General features: G+C 45.8%; 1 protein-coding gene across 1 annotated transcript; it reads left to right on the top strand.

Moving 5' to 3' along the window:
- The first annotated feature begins 413 nt into the window (after positions 1–413).
- On the top strand, positions 414–13727 carry LOC129340472 (neuronal pentraxin-1-like). The gene is made up of 6 exons (XM_054995293.1): positions 414–843; positions 916–1229; positions 9667–9847; positions 10603–10886; positions 13223–13402; positions 13518–13727. The coding sequence occupies exons 1-6, from the start codon at positions 414–416 to the stop codon at positions 13725–13727; spliced, it is 1599 nt and encodes a 532-aa protein (XP_054851268.1).
- Positions 13728–21349: the final 7622 nt, after the last annotated feature.

Below are 21349 nucleotides of genomic sequence, written 5' to 3'. Positions count from 1 at the left end.
CCCATGTGCCTACAGTGCTGGGACACCTGCTGGCAGTAAGGCACAGATACCAGAGAGGAAGAAAGGCTCTGTTTGCTGAGGTGGCACAACAGGCTCTTGGAGAAAGACATGTTTTCTTGGCTCTGTGGACTCAACGTGACTTCAGGAACTTGCTCACCATATGCTTTAACTGGAATACTGTCCACTTTCCCATTAAATAACACAGGGTCTCCTTTCTAATAGAGACTTTTGAATTGGGTTTTGGTGGCACAGAAGAGATTCTTGGATTTTTGGTATCTGCGAGCGAGTCTTCACGATTGATGTTGCACCTATATCTGCTCTGCAACAGGAACCTTAATCTCTAGATCAGTGGCTCCTAACGGGAATTACCTCTTCAAATCAATTCTCAACAGCTCCCCCTCCCATCTGTGGAAATGACCTTGCAGTGGGCATTACTCTGCCTTGCCTTCTCCCCACTGGTGTTGGCATCTGACTATGGTTTGCCCAAATTTATCTGCAGCCCTATGCCACTGGACATGGAGCATGGCTGCCAGTCAGCCAGTCAGCAGCGACATGGACCAGGGCCTAGTAATGGAGCAAATGGGCACTGGGTAGGGACTCTGGAGGAAGCCAAGGAAACCATCTTACACCTGCGGGAGACGGTGGTTCACCAAAAGGAGATGATCCTAGATCAGAGGGAAACAGTGCGAGAGTTGACAGCCAAACTCAGCCGTTGCGAAGCCCATTCCCGGAGGCACATTGGGGACCACCACGGTGTTCACCATGAAGAGAACCACAGCCATGGCCATCACGAGGGGGGACATCGAATCCATCATGAAAGTGGGCATCGAATCCACCATGAGGGTAGTCACCCTCACAGTCACAGGGGACACCATGAGGATGGACATCAAGGGCATCATGAGAATGGACATCAAGGCCGCCATGAGGATGGACATCAAGGCCACCATGAAGATGGACATCAAGGCCACAATGACAATGCTCACAGATTACACCACGAAGAGGGCCACCGAGATCTCCATGAAGGCATCCATACCCGGGAGAATGAGTACCACCATTTTGGACAACGAGAACACCATGATCTCCAGTTAGGGCACAATACTCATGATGTCTTCCGAAAGGGGGCTGCGGCTGCCAACACTATGGAAGATCCACCCAAGGAGATGGCTGCCGGGCTGCACCAGATGGAGAGGATGCTAGAATCCCTCAAGGAGAGACTGGAACACTTGCAGGTACCCATGCTTCTGCAGCAGTCACCTCCCATTGAGAAAAATGTCCCATATACGTCCTGGTGCATTTATTTATTCTCCTCATATCCACCTATCTATTCCTTATCCAGTGATTTGCCCTCCATCCAGACGTATACTCTTTCCCACAGTCATCTCCCATCCCTTTCTTCCTCCTTTTCCATCCCTTCTCCATCAATTTACCTTCACAAACACTCACCTGTCAGCCACCTGTCTGTCATCCCCACTTAACACATTTTCATGTGTTATTCTCCATATAATCTTCCACCCTTCCCCAACACTCTTTGTCAGATGATCATCACAAACCATCCCAACCAATTGTTATCTGTCCCATCATCCATCATCCTGGGTACACCTTTTATATCACTTATCATAATAAACCTTTATAAATTCTACCTTCCTAATAGGAAGGTAGCATAGTACAGCCTGATCTCACTGGATCTCAGAAATTAGCAGGGTTGGCCCTGGACAGCACTTGGATGGGAAACTATCAAGAAAAACAGGTTACCCTGCAGAGGAAGGCGATGGAAAACCACCTCTGCCCCTCACTTGCCTTGAAAGCCCCTTGATGAGGTTGCCATAAGTCAGTTGTGACTTGATGGCACTCACATACATAATGTTGCTTCCCCCATCTGCTCCCCTCACAGAGCCAGCTTTTCTCACATCAATCTTTTCTTCCCAAGGTGGATACATGCCTAAGTAAGTTCTTATCCTAGAATCTTAGAGTAATGATTTTGACATCACATCTGAAATGTACTCTTCCCCTCTCCCACCAATATCATCACTTGAATGAGAGAAAAAATCATATGCTAAAGTTGACAATCCCCTGGATGCTAAATATCTGAGATCCCATTTCTTAATGACCCCAGTGTAGTTAATTCACACGTACCTAAGCATAAATTCACACCCATTCATCCTTGCACCTCTTTTTCTCTGTCTGTTGCAAGTCCAGCCATCCTTTTTCATATATCTATCAAACACTTGAAATCACCGAGTCCTAGTGTTAGATGAGTGTCCTGTGAAAGTCCTTAATTGATCACTGTCTGTGTAAATCAGTTCTAGGTCTGTTCTGTTCTATAAAACTTCAGCTATTTCAGTTAGGAAAGAACGTTTCCGAATATTTCTATCCTAATCCTTGTGGTGCAACTTCTCTGCTCTTGTTCCAGTATTTGTGGCACTAGGGGCTAAATTGCCTTCTTTGTGGCAGCATTTTAAATAGGCAGAGATTGCAACTGAGTCCTCTTTTAATCTTCTTTCCTCCAGGCTAAACATACACAGCTTTCTTAACCTTTCCTCATGTGACACACTTTCTAAACCTTTGGGTCATGTGTTATTTGCTTGCCATCCATTCATTCATCCCATACTTCTTTCTTCCAACCTTATTAGTAGGGCTTTTTTTCAGCTGGAACGTGGCGGAACGGAGCTCCGGAACCTCTTGAAAATGGTCACATGGCCGGTGGCCCTGCCCCCTGATCTCCAGACAGAGGGGAGTGCCCTCCGCACTGAGGGTAATCTAAACTCCTCTCTGTCTGGAGATCAGGGGGCGGGGCCACTGGCCATGTGACCATTTTCTCTGAGGGCAACCCACTGAGTTCCACCACCTCTTTTCCCAGAAAAAAGCCCTGCTTATTAGATTTTGTTAAATAACTATCACACCATTCTTCTAAGGACCACAAGATAGTATACATAGTTTTCCGCATTTGATCCACAAGATAGGTTACCTGAGAGTCAGTGACGGACCCAAGCTCACCCAGTGAGTTGCATGACAGCACATGGGTTTGAATCTCGGTCCCCTCACTGGCTCTCCACATCTCTGTCATCTTCAACCTCATTCATCAATGTATCAAATGTCCATCCACCTACTTCTGTGATCAAAACATATAGTATTGTTTTCTGGTATTCCTGCAATTTATTTATTGAAGGCATTTTAAACCAGCCTTTCCCAATGAAAGTGGAAAATGTACCTCTAATCTCAGGGATGAATGTAGTTAAATATTTGGTCATGATTCTATAATGGTTTGGTAGCACCTGTCCATTCTTGCCCCCTTTTCTTTCTGAATGGCTCATAAATGCCTTCTTGTTCTCTTTTTTACTTTTGTCCTACTTCTATGTGTCAACATATGGCCAGAGACAGACAATAGTTTTTAAGGCCGTTGAAAGTACTGAGAGTCTGAGAGAGGCCACACTTGGCCATGGTGTACTCACTCATTTCTTCTGTCTAGGTGCCCCCAGGCAGCACCTGGAGATCTCCCAGAATTACAGTTGATGGCCAGAGGACATCTCTGTCACCTGTTCTAGAGGGTGGGCTTTACGACATGATACCGAACTGAAGTCCCTCCTCTCCCCAAACTCTGCCTCCCCTCAAATCTCCAGGAATTTTCCATCTTAGACTTGGCAACCCTACTTGTGTCCCATTTTGCCTCACTCTAAACAGGCGTTGCAGATTCTGAAGCACTGTAAAAAAAAAAAAAGTCAGAACTTGTTTATCAGAGGTGGCTGTGGGATGAGTGCCTCACCCATGTCTGTTCCATAGCGTTAGTGTCAACTCTGAAAGAACTATTGTCTATCTCCAGCGGAAGTCAATGCATTTATTTATTTTGTTTATTTATACCCCACCTTTCTCCCCAAAGGGGATCCAAAACAGCTCACATCATTCTCCTCCATTTTATCCTCACAAAACCCCTGTGAGGTAGGTTAGGCTGAGAGGATGCGACTGGCCTAAGGTCAGCCAACGAGCTTCCATGGCATGGTGGGGATTCTTTTTACAAACCATCCCACCCATCTATTGCTAGTATGCACAACTGAGTCCTCAGGAAAAAAACTTTGGGACCTAGAGCAAACCAACCCTTATTCCCATACTCCTCCTAAGACATGAGGTAACATCATACACAGAACATTCTCCATCTTGAGGGCTACAGTCCCTTCCAAAAAAGAGGAGCACAAAGAAAGCCTTCCCTCTCCTCACAAAGAGAGAGATGGTAAAGCAGGAAATATGGAATCTGTGTTTAGAAATTCAAAGAAAAAATGATATAAAGATAGAATGTAACTCTCAACCTTTGGATTATTAAATATTGAACATGGGCCCCTGTATGTTAAAGATCTTGTAGTTTTTGCACCCTACAACATCCTTAAGCTGTGAGCAAGTTTGGCACTTAAAATGACTATCTAGAAAGAGATAATATGCAGAGAAGTCCAGCGTCATCTTAGAGACCAACAAGATTTTCAGGGTGCAAACTGTTGAGAGTCAAAGCTCCCTTCTTCAGACCCCTGACTCTGGAAAGCTCACACTTTGAAAATCTTGTTGGTCTCTAAGGTGCCACTGGACTCAAATCTTGCTATTTTACTGCCGCCCAACGAGGGTTGTCAGCCTCCAGGTAGTGGCTGGAGATCTCCCGGAATTACAACTGGTCTCCAGGCCACAGAGATCAGTTCACCTGGAGAAAATGGCTACTTTTGGGGGTGTACTCTATGGAATTATGCCATGCGAAGGTCCTTTCCATCCCCAAACCCCTCTGTCTCCAGGTTTCTCCAGGGTTCACCCCCTAGATCTCCAGGAATTTCCCAACTTGGAGCTGGCAACCCTAAGCCCAACATGGCTGCCCACCTATGCAGAGAAGTGAGAAGGTCTGATGATGGATTTGTGGAACACATAGAGCTGTGGTACTTACTCACTCCCTGGCTTGCAGGGAGCCACATTGCAAATGTATTCCACCAAATACATACATATAAGTGTGTACAAAGCACCCCCTGCTGGCCGATGCCATTGCCTAGCTTTTTTGGGAATATGGTGCAGGTGCCACATTGAGGAATGGTGTAGAAGAGCCACAGATGTTGCATCAAACATGTGGCTCCTGAGACAATGAGTATCACTGACATCAGGGGACTGTGGAGTGAGGGGAAGCAAGGTCAGGTGGATGGATAGGAAGAAGAAAAAACTGGAGAGCCAGTTTTGTGCAGTGGTTAAGAGCATGGGACTCTAATCTAGAGAACCAGGTTCGATTCTCCTCTCCTCCACTTGAAGCCAGCTGGGTGCCCTTGGGTCAGTCACAGCTCTTTCAGGGCTCTCTCAGCCCCACCCACCTAACAGGGTGATTGTTGTTGTGGGGATAAAAATAACATACTTTGTATGTGGGTGTTAAGTGGGTGGGTATTAAGTTATCCTTAAGGGCAGTATATAAATTATTATTATTGTTGTTGTAGTTGTTATTAAAATAAATGACAGATATAAGGAATAGGGTCAGCATGGCTGAACAATCAACCTCAGTGACGTTTGGTGACTCAACATTTTAAAGGGCAACAAGAAAACAGCTTGTCAAGAGATATTGCAAGGGTTGCCAACTCCAGCTTGGGAAATCCCTGGAAATTGTGGATAGTGTCTGGGGAGAGTGGAGTTTGGAGACGTGAAAGAACTCAGCAGGGGGAAGTTGCCGGTGTCTACTCTCCAGTTCCTCCAGGAGGAACTGATCTATATTGTGCGGAGGTCAGTTTTAATTTTGGGAGGATTCCGGGCCCCAGCTGGAGGTTGGCAACTGTAGGTTGGAACCTTATGATGTTCCGAAGCCATTTAAGGTGGCAGAACAACATGGCCCCTGATAATAAAACCACAAAGTGGAACTTCTATTTGGTACTCTCTCTCTCTCTCACCGTTATGTACTTAAGCTTTGATCACAAAATGTCCTGCCCCTCTCTCTTCCATTCCCCCTCTCTTCACCTTCATAGCTCCCTCCCTCCCCATTCTCCTCTTAATTCCCCTTAGGAGGCCCACACCTTTTAGGCCCTCCCTTTTGTCATAACTGTGTCCTGTGCGTCCCGTATACCTGCTCCCATTCTTCTGTTCTGGAAAAGGTCACTGTCTCTAAGGCAGGATTAAAGCATTCCTTGATCGGGAGTGAATTTCACACTGTGGTTCTCCTAAACATGACTGGAAGGTGAGAATTTTGTGATGCCTGGAGGGACAGTATGAGATCAAAAGGGGATAATATAGTTTATAGAGAAGTGCATGCTACCACACATCTGTGCCTTATGTTTGATAAAATTGTTCTTATTGGCAAGATAATACAGATAACCAATTACTGCAGCCTGAAAAGCTAATTTTAAACATTTTTTTTAAAAAGCTCATTGGATTATATTAGTTGGGCTATTTATTTATTATACTTCTATCCTGCTTTCCAGCTTAAATTAGTTCCTTAAGTGACAAGGAATAATTAAAAAACCTCAGTACAAGTGATATAAAATATAGAAGTTCTGTGGGGGAGAGGTATCCCTTCTGAACTGGATCCAAGCTAAGCTTGCTAACTCTAGGTTGGGAAATTTCTGGAGATTTGGGAGTGGAGCCTGGGAAGGGTAGAGTTTGGGAAGGGAAGGGTGCTCAGAGGGCGTGAGATGCCATAGAGTCTACTCTTGAAAGCAGCCATTTTCTCCAGGGGAACTGTAGTCTGGAGATAAATTGTAATTCAGGAAATTTTTAGGCCCTACCTAGAGGTTGGCAACCCTAATCTAAGCATGCTAGGTGTCTGTATGGTTATATGTATAAGGAGTTAAAAGGATCTGATACATAAGTACTCCTAGTCCAATTTTTTGCTGGAAAGCCACTGATTCCTGCAAAATGGCATCCTATGCAATTCTTAACTTAAGTGCTCCACAAGTAGAAAACCAATTATTGCTCTATAATAGGGAGCAAAACTGTTTCACCTCCACATTAGGGTTGCCAGCTCCAAGTTGGGAAATTCCTGGAGATCTAGGGGGTGAAACCTGGAAAAACCTGGAGAAAGTGGGGTTTGGGGAGGGAAAGGACCTTGGCATGGCATAATTCCATAGAGTCTATCCCCCAAAGTAGCCATTTTCTCCAGGTGAACTGATATCTGTGGCCTGGAGACCAGTTGTAATTCCGGGAGATCTCCAGCCACTACCTGGAGGCTGGCAACCCTATTCCACATGAATGAAGGAAGAGAAGCCAAGGCAGACACTACAGGACAAAGATGTCACTCCATCCCTCCTGGGATCAGACTAATCTTTGAAGTCTGGAGAGCAGCTATAATTTTGGGAGCTCCCCAACTGGAATAGGAAAATGACAAAGTGGCAAAATATGGCTGGATGGTCATTAATAGGAGGAAATCCTGGCTAAATATGCAGAACCCTAGATATGTATTGATATAATTTGATAATATAAGGTAATTAGAATTCCATTGAATATCCATTGTCTGGATATTTTAAAGTATATACTGTTGATGGAATAACCATGCTTTTAGGATTGATTAATTAAGATTGGCTTATTAAGTAAATTTTTAAATGTAGGTAATTCACTGAAATATGTAGCTTTTAAAATATTTGTTTTATATGGGGTGTGCCTCACTGATGTTCAGTCATTTGTAATTCTGAATTAGATGTGAGAGTGTGATGGCCTCTGGCTAATAAACATCCTATGTTGTTGTTGTAGCAGCTGTGTGGGGAGATCTCCGAGCCCCATCTGGAAGTGGGCAACTCTACCCTCCCCACTGCAGCTACAGCCTTGCCTATCTATGTTGCTGCACCAAGCATTCGGACAGATGTGTCCAAGGATGCTCAGCGATGTTGGAAGAGATCCTGGGAGCTTTTGGATTCCCTGTGGCACTAATGATTCCCCTAAAAATACTGATTGCATTGTTGAGTCAGCCTGATGAAGTAGAGTGAGAGGCAAGGACTCCACTCTTGTTCCCTCAGTACTCATGGTTCTGTCTTGGCAAGGAGACAAGATAGAATCACGAGTAATGAGGGAACAAGAGTGGTGGTGGCAGGGGGTGGGAGCGAATGAGCTTTAACTGGATGAAGGGAGAGCTGTGAAACCTCGGGCAGCTGAGAATTTGGTGAAGTTCCCTTAGATACTGGTTAGTTATTTTAACATGTTCCCTTTAGGGGTGGGTGGGGGGAGCCTTTGCTTTAGCTTCATTTTTTACTTGGTGTGTGTTGTTGTTGGCTGTGGCTGTTCATGGCCTAGCAGGGACCAGACCAATAAAGTTTTGAACTATTTTGGGTCTTGGGTCCTGTGGAATTCTTACGGGGGGGGGGGGGGGGGACAGAGTGCCCAAGCACTTGGAGAACCAGATTCTGTTTGGATTCTGTTCCCAAACAGAGCTGAGTTCCTCAACAAGTTTTTCTTTCTCCGTGCTTTTTTTAAAAAAAGTTTATTTTACAAAACCAGGGATGGGATGGAGTTGCCACCATTGGTGTGGGTAGGAGTGGAGATTACAAGAGCATCTGAGGTGTGAACTTAAGTGTGGTGGCTAAAAATAAAGGGAGTGCCCTTTTCCTGGCTTTCCCCCTTCTTAGAGTAAGAAAGAATTATACATTATACATCCAGGGTAACAGTGGACTGGAGGGGAGGGTTCAGTACAGAAATCAAAAGGGGGTGGGGACAGAAAGGAAGAATGGGGTGAAAACTGGCTAAATGGAAGTGGCCAGACTCTGGCCTGATACCCTTAGTTGCCAGCTCCAGGTTGTGAAATTCCTGGAGATTTGGGGGGTGGATCCTGGAGAGAGGGGAAGGGGAGGGAGCTCAGCAGGGTATAATGCCATAGAGTCCACCCTCCAAAGCAGCCATTTTCTCCAGGGGAACTGATGTCTGTTGGTTGGATATCAGTTGTAATTCCAGGCAAGCACCAGCTATCACCTGGAGGTTGGCAACTGAACCATCAACATGTGCATCACTAATAATTAGCAAATACAAAGACCCTTGTCCAAAGAAGCCTGCAGACCACCATTTGACACTGGGAAGGTATCAAAGCAAGGGGGCAGGAGGGGTAAACAAAGTGGTTTTGTTGCCTGAGTTTTGGCTTAGTTTTTGTAGAGAATGAGGACTTTGGAGTACCATTGTACCAAAAACTTCACACAAAAGGAGGCAGGGGTAATTTTAACCAATGGGCAGCTGTGGCAACTACCCTGGGCCCTACTCTGGGTGTGCGTGTGACTGCCCATGACTGCACTCTTCTGATCAAGGGGGGCAGCCAGCTAGGTATAACAACTGAATATTTTTCTACGTACCCGGGTGATTTTTCATTGTGTAGTCTTTCTTCTGTACCGGGTATTGCCTTGTTATGTTATTTGTAGCTAGGTAGGAATGGCAGCTTGTGGCTGTCCTGTCTAGGGCTGGAGCAGCCGGCTCGGTGGTGGCGGCGGCTCATGCCCACCCCATCTGAGGCTCAGGAAGCGGGCTTCTGGTGGCAACAGCGGCTTCTGTTCACCTCACACAGGCAATGGACCACAATGGTGAGGGCAGGCCTGGCAGGAGTTAGCAGTGATTCTGAAGCCTGGTCCTGGATCTTTGCCCAGGGCTCCAGATCACTAAGACTGCTCCTGAAAGGAGAGACTTGAAGGGGAGTCAAAAAGAGGTACAGGACAGCGGCATTTAAATGACTGCTGATACAAGCATTGGTCCTGCCTTCTGCAGCATAACCGGAACAGCTCTCTTTTCTCCACATCCCTGCGCGATGCTCTTCAGAAAAAGATAAGCATCTTGGAACATCAGATCCATGTAAAATCAAACACTTCTGATCACCATGAACATGGTGCATCTACAGCAGCAGGACTGAGACATGCACACGTCTCCCATGGGTATGGCGCTGAGAAAGGTGAGTGTCTGCACCGGAGGTTGTCATGGGGGGAAGGACGTTGGTCTTCCTGGGTCAGTGAGGTGGAGGTGGAGGGATGGATGGAAGGAGGCAAGATTTGGAGCTGTAGACAGAAGAGGGTGGTCCCAAGACAAAGCTGGAAGGCATGTGGGATAACAACTTTATGGAAGCTAAGGAGGTCTGGGTCTGTTATACCATGATGGGGAAAAAGGTAGAATGCACATAAATGAGTGTAATGAAAAATGAATGAATGATGGATGAGTACTTGCATAGGTACACAGCTGGGTGGAGAGATTAGGGAGATCATTTAATGAGGTGGCTGAAGAGAAGGCGAATGCATTAGTGAGTGCTTAAGTGGGTTGAATTTTAATTAATGATGAAAAGAGATGGACAGAAGAATGGAGGGAAAGAATACTAGGTCGGTGGATTACTGGAGAGAGAGAGCTCAACGGGGAGAGAGAAACGAGAGACACCAAGATGGATAGATGGAAGCTCAGCGGATTGGATGAACAGCAACATGTGACTGGGGGGGAGGTAAGTGGAAACCTTAATGGCAGTGTGAATACAGGTGAATGGAGGTAATTGGATAACATAGTCTGTGGAGGTGGATGGATGAACCACAGGCAATTGTCTGTAAGGGAGGGATGAATGGATTATCTACAGAGCAGAATATCCAGGGATCGGTGCTTGGTGGGGCATCTGGCAGCGGAATGGCTGAACAAACCTACTTCAGCTCCATGTCTCTGTGTTGGCAGTTCCGTGCCACCTCTCTGATCCTTTCTGTCCCCCAGGGCACAAAGTGGAGAAACGCTCTGAAGATTTCCGTGTGAGTTTTCCTCTTCGCACCAATTACATGTACGTCAAGGTGAAGCGCACTCTCCATCATGAGATCTTTGCCTTCTCTATCTGCCTGTGGCTTAAATCCAGCTCAGCACCAGGGATGGGCACCCCCTTCTCATACTCTGTGCCAGGCCAGGCCAATGAAGTGGTGCTCATTGAATGGGGCAATAATCCCATGGAACTGCTCATCAATGACAAGGTACAGGAGGATGGTGTGGGTGGAGGTGGGGTTATAGATTACCCCAGGGCTTTTTTCTGGGAAAAGAGGTGGTGGAACTCAGGGGTAGAACTCAAGATCACACAATGACGTCACTTTGGGTCAGCTGGAACAAGGGGGGAGTTTTTCAAAGTTTAAATCGCCCTTGGCAAAAATGGTCACATGGCTGGTGGCCCCGCCCCCAGATCTCCAGACAGAGGGGAGTTTAGATTGCCCTCTGCGTCACTCGGCGGTGCGGAGGGCAATCTAAACTCCCCTCTGTCTGGAGATCAGGGGGCGGGGCCACCAGCCATGTGACCATTTTCAAGAGGTTCCGGAACTCCATTCCACCGCGTTCCCACTGAAAAGAAGCCCTGGATTTTCCAGAAATACCTTGGCCTAAGTGATGGGGAGAAATATGTAAAGAATGCCCTCCATGTTCATGTTTCTGCATCTCAGCGGAAAGTTCTAAAAAACAAGTTGGTGTAATGGCTAGAGTGTCAGACTGGGATCTGGGAGAACCAGGTTTTAACCCCACTCTGCCATGGAAGCTTGCTGGGTGACCTTGGGCCACTCACATCCTCTCAGCCTAACCTGCCTCACAGGGTTGTTGTGAGGATAAAATGGAGGAGAGGAGAATTATGTAAGCCACCTTGAGTCCCCATTGGGGAGAAAGGCGGAGTAAAAATAAAAGTACATAAGTAAGTTTCTAATCCTTATGGTCACTTGGGTGAAATCAACTGAAATCCGCCCCCCCACTCTCTGAACCCTGAACTGAAGAGGGCCTAAGAGAGAGAACTTGCCCTGTTCACTCAATGCTTCTTTATTTTGGTTCTGGGTTATAGCAAGAAGGAAATGGGACCAAGACATCATGACCCCATAGATCTTTGAAGTTCTTCACTAGTAAAAAACACTAATTGACAAACATTGTGCCTCGTGCACAGTTCTGATTTTTGGTTATATTTTTCAGTTTAAGTTGGGGGGGAACCCTAGGGGGAACATAATCAAAGTATATACAGGGTGGGGAGAGGGGAACCTTTTCTCTCTTTCCCCCATAATATTAGAACTTGGGTACATATGGTGAAGTTGACGGTCAGATGGGCCAAAGGAAGTACTTCTTCACTCAATGAATAATTAAATTGTGGGATTTACTGCTAGTGCGATGTACTGATGGCCGCAAGTGCAGATGGCATCAGAAGGGGATTAGAGATATTCATAAGGATAGGTCCGTCAATGATTATTAGCTTTGGGGAATAAAGAAAACCTCTATATAGGCAGCAAACCTTGGAAACACCCGTGCTGGAGGGTAGCATCAGGGGAGAACCTGGGCCTCTGCCTGATACGATCTGCTCTCACTGCCAGGGGCTCTTTAGGGTTCCAGGCTGTCCTATTCTGTATCATTTCCCACTGGGGAAAAGGCCAGTGGTCTCCAGGAGGCAGCCAAGATCAGGCTGGGATGGAGAGGCCTCTCTGAGCCAAACTATAAGTGATGCCTGACACAGGTTGGACACTTGTCAGCTTCCCTCAAGTTTTGATGGGAAATGTAGGCATCCCGGTCTTGCAGCTATAATGGAGAGCCAAGCTGTAAAACCAGGACACCTACATTTCCCATCAAAACTTGAGGGAAGCTGACAAGTGTCCAACCTGTGTAAGGCGTCACTTGTAGCTTGGCTCTCAGGCGATGCAGCCTTGCTGTAAGGAGCTGCTCAGGCAGAGCACAAAGGCTGAAGAGCTGCTGAATCAGCAAAGAGTGGAGCTCAACTGATGGTTTATATAGGGAGCTGATAACCTCACCCCTCCCTATAGCTAGAATTGGGCCCTGGCTCCTGTAAAGACCTAGGGAGTGCCACTGTCTTCCTACAAGTGGGATGCCCAGAGATGCCAGGCATGCGTCCTTCACCTCATTTGTACCTGGGAAGGGCACAAGGAGTGCTGGAGGTGGATATGTCCAGTATGGAGTTTCCTGGTCTGCTTGTTCCACTGGCTCTTGAATGGGAGTCTGCCGTGGTGGAGAAGGTAGGGAGGCTTCCCCTGGAGGCTAAGAGGTGCAGGGAGCCTTGAGAATAGTGAGGTTCATCAAGGGGCTTCACAGATCTTAGGGAGGCTCCCTCTTCCTCCAAGAAGCCTTCCCCTCAAATCAAGGCTGGAAAAGAACAGGCTTGTATGTAGGCTGAGGTCTTTCTCAGCGTCTGCTATCAGAAAACCTTACCTGGGAATACCAAGGACAGAGCCTGGGACCTCCTGCATGCAAAGCTTGTGCTGCACCAATGAGTCGCAGTCCTTCCCCATATGACTGGCCTTGCGATTCAGCATGTTGATCCTTGCTGCTTGCTTTGCAGGCTGCCGCATTACCACTGGCCATCACTGATGCCAAGTGGCACCACATCTGTGTGACATGGTCAACCCGGGATGGCATCTGGGAAACTTACCAAGATGGAGTCCGGAGAGGGAGTGGAGAGAATCTGGCTCCGTGGCATCCTGTGAAGCCCGGGGGTGTTTTCGTACTGGGCCAGGAGCAGGTAACCGCTCTCCCACTCACTGGTAGAACTCCCAACGGAGTTCCCTCTCTCCACCTGTGGAGGGCCATAAACTGCTTTTCTAAATTTACCCTCTTTCTCTTCCCTTCTTCCCCAGGACACTCTTGGCGGTCGCTTTGACGCCACTCAAGCTTTCATTGGGGAGATCTCAGATTTCAACATGTGGGGCCGCATCTTGACACCAGGCGAGGTTTACAAGATGGCGACTTGCACTAGCGAGCTTGGCGGTGACCTCATCAACTGGGCCGAAGCCTCCGTGGAGCTTCATGGAGGAGTGGTCAAGCTACCTTTCAATGCCTGCCACTGATAAGCCACGACAGAATAGTACTGGGTTCTTTGGGAAGAGAGTGAAAATTAATAGTTTAAGACAAAGGGTGGGGTTGGGAATGAGAACCTTAGCATTTTGGGGTGGGGGAAGAGGCATCTAATAGTTTAAAAAAGAGAGAAAGCTGGGAAATAATACTCCTGGGTCTCTTGGGAAATGAAATAGAGCTGGTATCAATACATCAGGGTTCTCTATGACGAGAAGAGAGTAGAATTTCATGCAGGGACGTCTTAGGTTGTAGGAAGGTCTGGCTTCACAACAAGGGTGCCTGCTCAAAAAACTATTTTTTTAAAGTAAGGAAACATTTGAAACTTTTTTTGTCATTTCTATGGAATCACTTCATGAAGCAGAGAGAATTCTGCAATAGGGAACATCCTCAGAAGTTATTTGGAGTTGCTGTATTTTGGAATTAGAAGCTTTTCTTTAATGTAAGAGGTAATAGTGTTCCTCACGATGGGAAGGTATTAGATACACGGGTGGGAGTGTTTAGGTCCTGACTTGAGAGAATTGTTTCAGTGGGGAGATAGGAGGAAGAATGGGATCACCCAACTTTTGGTAAATCAAGTGGTACAACCATTGCCCATCTAGGAGGCAGCGGCCCCCAAATTTGACTAGTAGACTCTTTATTTTGCCTTTTTGGAATATGCGGGGCAGGAATGGGAGAGTTGACTGCTGCTCCTCTGAGGAAATGGGTGGACACCTGCTTTACTTCAGATTTGGATACTCCCTCCTCACTTGACAAGATTTTCAGTTTTCTACCAACCTAGTCTCTGGTGAACTCATATTTTACACCATCTGGTTCTCTCCCTCTTTCATCCCAAACACATTGGCTGGTCACATACATTTTATACATCATAGTGGGAGAACTGAAATTCTGTATAAAATCACAGCCCTTTGAAGACTTGTCCTCAAAATTAGTGGAATTGGCGTCTGCAGGTTTTAATTTCTCCCTCCTGCTCAGAAATCACTTCTAGTATTTACAGCTGCCTATGGGATTTGGAGAGGATCTATAAGAGTGTTGTACTTTCATCATACACAAATATATGTAATATACACACACACACATATAACGTGTGCCTCTACATCAATACATGTTGCTCAAGATAGATTCACATGGCCACTTTTTCAGGTATTTTATTCAACCCCACTAGTATCATGTTGTCCAGTGCTGAATTTGAATATGGACTTTATGTTCACAGGTAGTAGGAAATCAGCCAGTAGTTGTGTGTCTTCCAAATATGGATTGAATAATCTGGACTTGTGATGAACCCAAATCAGGGGCCAATTCTCCTAACTTTAGAAGTGCACTGAAATGTGGACTGATGGTAGTTGGTTGGAGTCTGGAGGCACGGTAAAGCCATATGATTACTTAATCTGGCAACAAAGACCTGGTTTTTCAATGCATGCGAACATTTTACTGTGCCAACAACCAGCTCTCAGACTCTTTAATGGTGATGTGCTAAATTGTTTGCATCCATTGAAAAAAGGCGTGTTGGGTGCATGGTCATGCTATCATACCTTATTTACAACGTGCCTGCATGTTTCATGGTTTGGAGAGGGGCTGGATTCTGAAATGCCACAACAAAGAGAATGTCTGAATGCTACAATGCTCATGCAAAGCCTGAGAGAATGCATCACAGGCTCAGCTCACGTTAGGGGTGACTTTCTCAACAGGCATCTCATAATAAGGGATTACAAATGATGTCTAGGCATCAAGGTACCCGAGGCCCTGAATCAGCCCTGCTTCCATGCATGCAAATTCAGACCAGACAGATTGAAAAAAACAACATGAGTTGGAAAAACAACAGTGGGGAAATGGTTGGTTGAATATATTCTTATTGTCAAAATACACGGCTCAGGTAGATTGTCCAATAGGTCTGATTTTTTAAAAAACTTTAAATAGGAGAAGAAACATGAAGATATTTAGAGAATGAGAGTGTTTGACTCTCTGAGAAAAAATAGTGAGGTGAGCACATTAGATCAAGTGATCCTGGAAGCCAGGGGTCCTGAATTCTATAGAAGCCAAGTAGAACGTCTTGTGCATTCAGAACTCCTGGGTTCTCTGGAAGGGAGTGTGTAGGCGAAATGCAGAGGAACAATGGCTGGGAATGTTGATTAAAAAGAACACCAAATGTCTTCTCTTGTGCATATATATATATGTGTATTTTACCATAGTTAGTTTTTCTATCTCTCTCTTTGTAAATATGGGATCTTTCTGGGCTTTGATAGTGTTTCATTTGTGAAAGGGGAAATGGGTGGGATATAATGTTATTATCTTGAATTTTCTTACTCCAAATTGGATGCAATAAATCTGCCAAAGAAACTGCAGCTCTTTCCCATGTGCTTTTGGTCTGACTTTTTAAGAGTTCATACGATTCTTTTATCACATAAAATTAATACAGTGTTTGTTACAAAGACAGTAGAAAAGAGCAAGAGTCCAGTAGCACCTATAAGACTAAAAAAAGTTGTGGTAGGAGATGAGCTTTCGTGAGCCGCAGCTCACTTCTTCAGATATCTCGCTTCATCAGATACCTTCAGATACTGTATCTTAAGAAGTGAGCTGTGGCTCACAAAAGCTCATACCCTACCACAAATTTTGTTAGTCGTATAGGTGCTACTTGATTCTTGTTCTTTTCTACTGCTACAGGCAGACTAACACAGCTACCCATCTTGACCTTTCAGAATAGATATACATGGATAGGGGGCTTTTCCCTCCAGTATTTTCCCTACCTGAAACAGCCCTGAAGGGACACTGCCTGTCCCACTCGGGAAAGGTGTAGCCATCCGTGCATGCAGAATTGCCCCAGTATGTAAAAAGTGGCTCCCAGGAGCTGGTTTCTTCAGGAAAAAGCAGGAGGGAGGAAGCTCAGGCTGCTCTCCACATGCACGGACGTCTTCATGAGAATTGGGTCTGGGCACTCCAGAGGATTAAGTTCTCAGCGGGCAACTCTCAGAATACATCCATTGAAAGTCCACATGGAGGATATGTGGACTTTATTATATATGAATCAGACCTCAGCCTTCCAAGAGGATAACACTTTACAGAACTGTAAGGATTAACGAGGGCTGAACCAGATGCAAGAGAACCATACGTTTCTTTCCATCTCTACTTTGTTGTTTTTGTTACTGAAAAGCAGCCTTGTAGGCGGCATCTGAGAGCAAAAATCATGAGCTTAGCTATATAACCATATCCTTTCCTGCCATTTGTCCACTGAAAATTGCACGCTGTCTAGCTTTAGCTTTCCCATTGTTGGGGACAACGACACGGGATCTTCTCTCTGTGACCCTGGAGAAAAACAGCTTGAGAAATGTACTGAAAAATGACTGGGGGTGGGGGGGGGAGGTCAGGAAGTAGTCTAGTCTCTGCACTCACTTTTTCTTTGCTGAAACAGTCTGTTAAGGTGAATGTCTTTGCAACAAGATGAGTAGCCATATTAGTCTGTCTGTATGAGCTTTCGCGAGTCACAGGCTCACTTCTTCAGATACAGCTGGAATGCGATTCCACCTGTCCTTTTATCTTGGAGAATGGAGTGATTTCAGGAACCGAATGACAATAGCTGGTGAATGACAATAGCAGGCGTGATGGATTAGTTGGGATATGCAGAGGGGTAGTAGGTGTGGAGAAATCACTATTGGTAATGAGACAGGAAGTCTAGGTTTCAGTTCAAGACAATGCATCCACCTGGATTGAGTCTAAATAAGAAGGGAGTTTACCCTTCCATGGAAGGCCCAAGGCTAGCAGGGAGCATGAGTGTCAAAATGTGTATAGCTCTTATCAGTTTGGCCACGTTTTTTGCATTTACAGAGGAAGATCCTCTACCTTAAAACTGATAAGAGACAGCTTCCGTTCAAAAAGCTGAAGAGTCGCTGAGGGTTAGGCTTACCAAGCTACCCTCAGAGGCCTCAAAAATAGATGAAACCAGAAATTAAAGGTACATACCCAAGTACAGACTTCTACAGAGCTAAGACCAGATTCATAACAAAGGGGTGATGATGAGATACAGCCCAAAGGAACGAGGACTATACTCTGTTTATATAATCGTCTACAGTTGAGATCCATAATGCAGTTCTATTAAGGAAACTATTTGGTCTGCAACGCTAAGAAACATTCCTGGGAGTAAGCTCCATTTAATACCATGGAACTTACTTCTGCGTAGACCTGCTTAGGATTGCTTCTTGTGTAGCTAGATCTGTTGGGAACCACATGTATGCTGCTGAGCTTGGAGGAAGAGCATCACTTATTTACTGGTTAATGATTAAATAATATTCAGAGATCATCTGATATCAGAATGTGCAGACTGGGCAATTCCTTTTTGTGCAGATTGGTTCCAGCTCTTCTCTGGCTCAAGCCCAGGCAGGTTACTCACTTGTTCTTGATCTCATTAGCAATAGCTTAAGCCAGATCTTAAGCCAGAGGGAGGGATATATAAGGTCTCCAGAGCATCAAGGTATTAATAGCCTCAAGAAGGATGCATTAGTGACCCCGGGGGCAAATAGACAGATCCAGCCCATATCCTGTAACGGAGGGTAGGAATGTTTCTTGCTACTTCTTCAAAGTGGGCTGGTCAAGAGCTATATTCATACACTCCAATCACCCCATTTATAAAAGAATTCTTTTCCTGGTAAAACGTTGGTCCTTTTGTTTACATTCTAAGGATGCTGTTAAAATCTTGTTCATGCAAGGGTCCATTATTCAGAATTTACCTGCTTCCAATAATAACAGTGTGCTTATATACTGCTCTTTCAGAAAGTGTTCCACTCAGAGCAGTGAAAAAGTGTGTTATTATTATCCCCACAATTCAGCTGGGAAGCTGGGGCTGAGTGGAGTGGCTTACCCAAGGCTGTAGAGGGATTCCAACCAGCAGAGTACTGGGCCGTTTCCAGATGGCTTACCTTCACCTGGGACATCACACCTCGTTGCGGGGAAAATGCAAAATATCGCGTTTCCTTGCGCGAGTTTTGTGCGACGTCACACAAAACTCACGTGAGGAAACGCGGTATTTCGCATTTTCCCCGCAACGAGGCGTGACATCCTGGGTGAAGGTAAGCCATCTGGAAACGGCCCTGGTTAACCACTTAAACACTATGCTACAGCAGCTGTGGGAGTCAGACCTTTTGAATAGGATGTGGGTGCCTCATTTCTGGAGCGTACCCACATCAAGGCACCAAGCAGTACACCAACCTGTGGACAAGGCATGCATCAAATTCTGGGTAACCTATGGTAGGGCAGCTGTGATTCTTTTCCAAGTATACTTTCATCCAAAAGATGGCTTTTAGATCAATGGCTATTTTTCAAGTACAGAAAACAATTTATGCAGGCTGAGCACCATCTTTGGGAGGCAAAGGCAGTGACCCTCGGCACGAGAAGTGGGATGATAGGACCCCATTTTTGTCGCTGAAATGCACACCTCGATTTCATCACAGACGTTGTTAGCACCAGTGACTTCTCCGTAATTTTCCCTCTTGGCTTTCTGAATAAATAGGATGCCACAGGCCAACTCCAGGGTATAGTAAAGTCAGGAGTTTGCTTAGGCTCTAAGACCAGCAAAAGGCTTCCTACCGCAATTGGGATATGCTTCGTAGGCCCCCGCCCCCGGCAAGGTCAAAAAAAGAATTCCATTGCACGTGTGACCTAGGGTTGCCAGCCTCCAGATGGTGGCTGGAGATCTCCCGGAATTACAACTGATCTCCAGGCAACAGAGATCAGTTCCCCTGGATAAATTGGCTGCTTTGGAGGGTGGACTCTATGGCATTATACCCCATTGATGCCCACCTTCCCCAGGCTCCACCCCCAAAATCTTCAGGAATTTCCCAACCTGGACCTGGCAACCCTAGTGTGACCTCTTCCGGGCCAACCTTCCTGGAGGCCATGCAGGCTGCTTACAAGGAAACATACAAAAAGGGCCTTGAATCCACTCAAAAGTACAATAGCAATGCCAAAGGGAAAAAGAAGGGCTTTGGGATATGTTCAGCTATTGAGAAGATGGATCTGGGAGGTTTGTGGGGAAGATCAATTCTGGCACTTCAGCTTCCACTCTTTACTCCTTGGGAACAAATCCCTTGGGATTTAAAATGATCTCCCTAATCTAGCGGCTCCCGAAGAAAAAACTGGGTCAGCTGAATGCCCTCCAAGCTGAAAAATGAAATCCTCCCCTCAAGTCATAGCTGACTTGTGGCAACCCCTGGTGGGGTTTTCATGGCAGAGACTAACCGAGGTGGTTTGCTATTGCCTGGCACTGCAACCCTGGTTTACGCTGGAGGTCTCCCATCCAATTACGAACCAAGGCCAACTCTGCTTAGCTTCGGAGATCTGACAAGATCAGGCTCTCCAGGGCTATCCTCCAATGTGGACACCTTCTCTTCTGGGTTGTGCGCATTCTGTGATGTTGAGCATGTGCAGGAAAAAGACCTGGAATTCGGTGCCAGAGACACAGAATTCAACAACTGCAGAATCCTTAATGAGGGTGAAGCTTCAGAGTGCCTTTCGTAAGCTTCCTTGTGACCCACAAAAGCAATACATTTATGCAAGCTCCGGCTCTTTTTGCAGCAAAATTTTGACACAAGGGGAATGGAGCAAACCCTCTCCTGTGACCGGCAGATGCCCACTCAACACCGTGTGCAGAAAAAGAGGTGCCCTGCATGTGGACTGGTTTTGTCTTCAGCACCCAACAGATTCCTGCACAGGGGAGCAGCACACACACTCAGTGAAGGGCTGATGCATGGGGAAACGTCCCGTGTCACCCCAAGGAAGCCTTTTGCAGCCACCTGCTCCCTTTGCAATAGCTGTTCTCCAAGCTGGGGGATGCGACTCGGCAGTGATTCAGATCTCACCCCTCCGTCAATATTCCTAATAAATTCTCTATATTAACTAACAAACCTCTTTTTTAAAAAAAGATGACTGCAGGGCATAAACAAGTCTGTAGTGTTTACATTTCATCCAGAGATGCATACATTAAATCTTTAAATAATAATTAACATTTTTCTTTAAAAAAAGACATCATCATAATAGGAAACAGATTTAAAAACCAGAGGAATGCCCCTCTCTCTTTCTTCTTCTGGAACAGGAATTCCCTGCCCCAAATAAAGTTATAGGAATCCAGGGGGGAGGGGAGGAGGAAATTAGGGATATTGCTGAAGATCTCAGAAGTAATCCTGAAAGGCTGCAGGCAGGACTACTCCACATAACCTCATTTCAGCTGCCTCAGGTCTAGATTTCGAAAGGAACTTCTCCAGAGGTACTGGACTTCTTTGCAAGGGTTATTAAAAAGAGTAAGATCTTGGATTTTTTGAGGGTAGAAGTGGTCCCCTTGTGTGTTGGAGAGAAAAGCTGCCAGAAATACAGGGGGGGAATGGACTGAATTTGGGATGATCTAAAATCCAGAACGGGATTTGTTTTGAGATATCTCGAGTTATAGGGAAGACAGTGAGGTTTGGTTGGTGTTGAAAGAATACGTAGGGGAGAGTGCCTGGACATGGGACATATTCTAGATAGGAGAGGGTCTGAGTAGTATAGAAAAAGGGATTATTGGAATAACGGGCTTTCTCGGGGGAAAACGTGTGTTAGCCACAAAGGAAGCAGAGAGACTCAAGGTTTTTTTCGTTTC

This window comes from Eublepharis macularius, chromosome 12, assembly GCF_028583425.1.
Source record: "Eublepharis macularius isolate TG4126 chromosome 12, MPM_Emac_v1.0, whole genome shotgun sequence".
Lineage (NCBI taxonomy): Eukaryota > Metazoa > Chordata > Lepidosauria > Squamata > Eublepharidae > Eublepharis > Eublepharis macularius.
The sequence above is the reverse complement of the archived record's forward strand: the minus strand, read 5'-3'. Positions and strand labels throughout refer to the sequence as shown.

Excerpts from the sequence above, each read along its gene's own strand:
- LOC129340472 (XM_054995293.1), top strand. The coding sequence starts at position 414 with ATGACCTTGCAGTGGGCATTACTCTGCCTTGCCTTCTCCCCACTGGTG. Across the intron at positions 1,230-9,666 it reads AGAGACTGGAACACTTGCAG|CATAACCGGAACAGCTCTCT; the intron begins GTACCCATGCTT and ends TGCCTTCTGCAG. Across the intron at positions 9,848-10,602 it reads TGGGTATGGCGCTGAGAAAG|TTCCGTGCCACCTCTCTGAT; the intron begins GTGAGTGTCTGC and ends CTGTGTTGGCAG.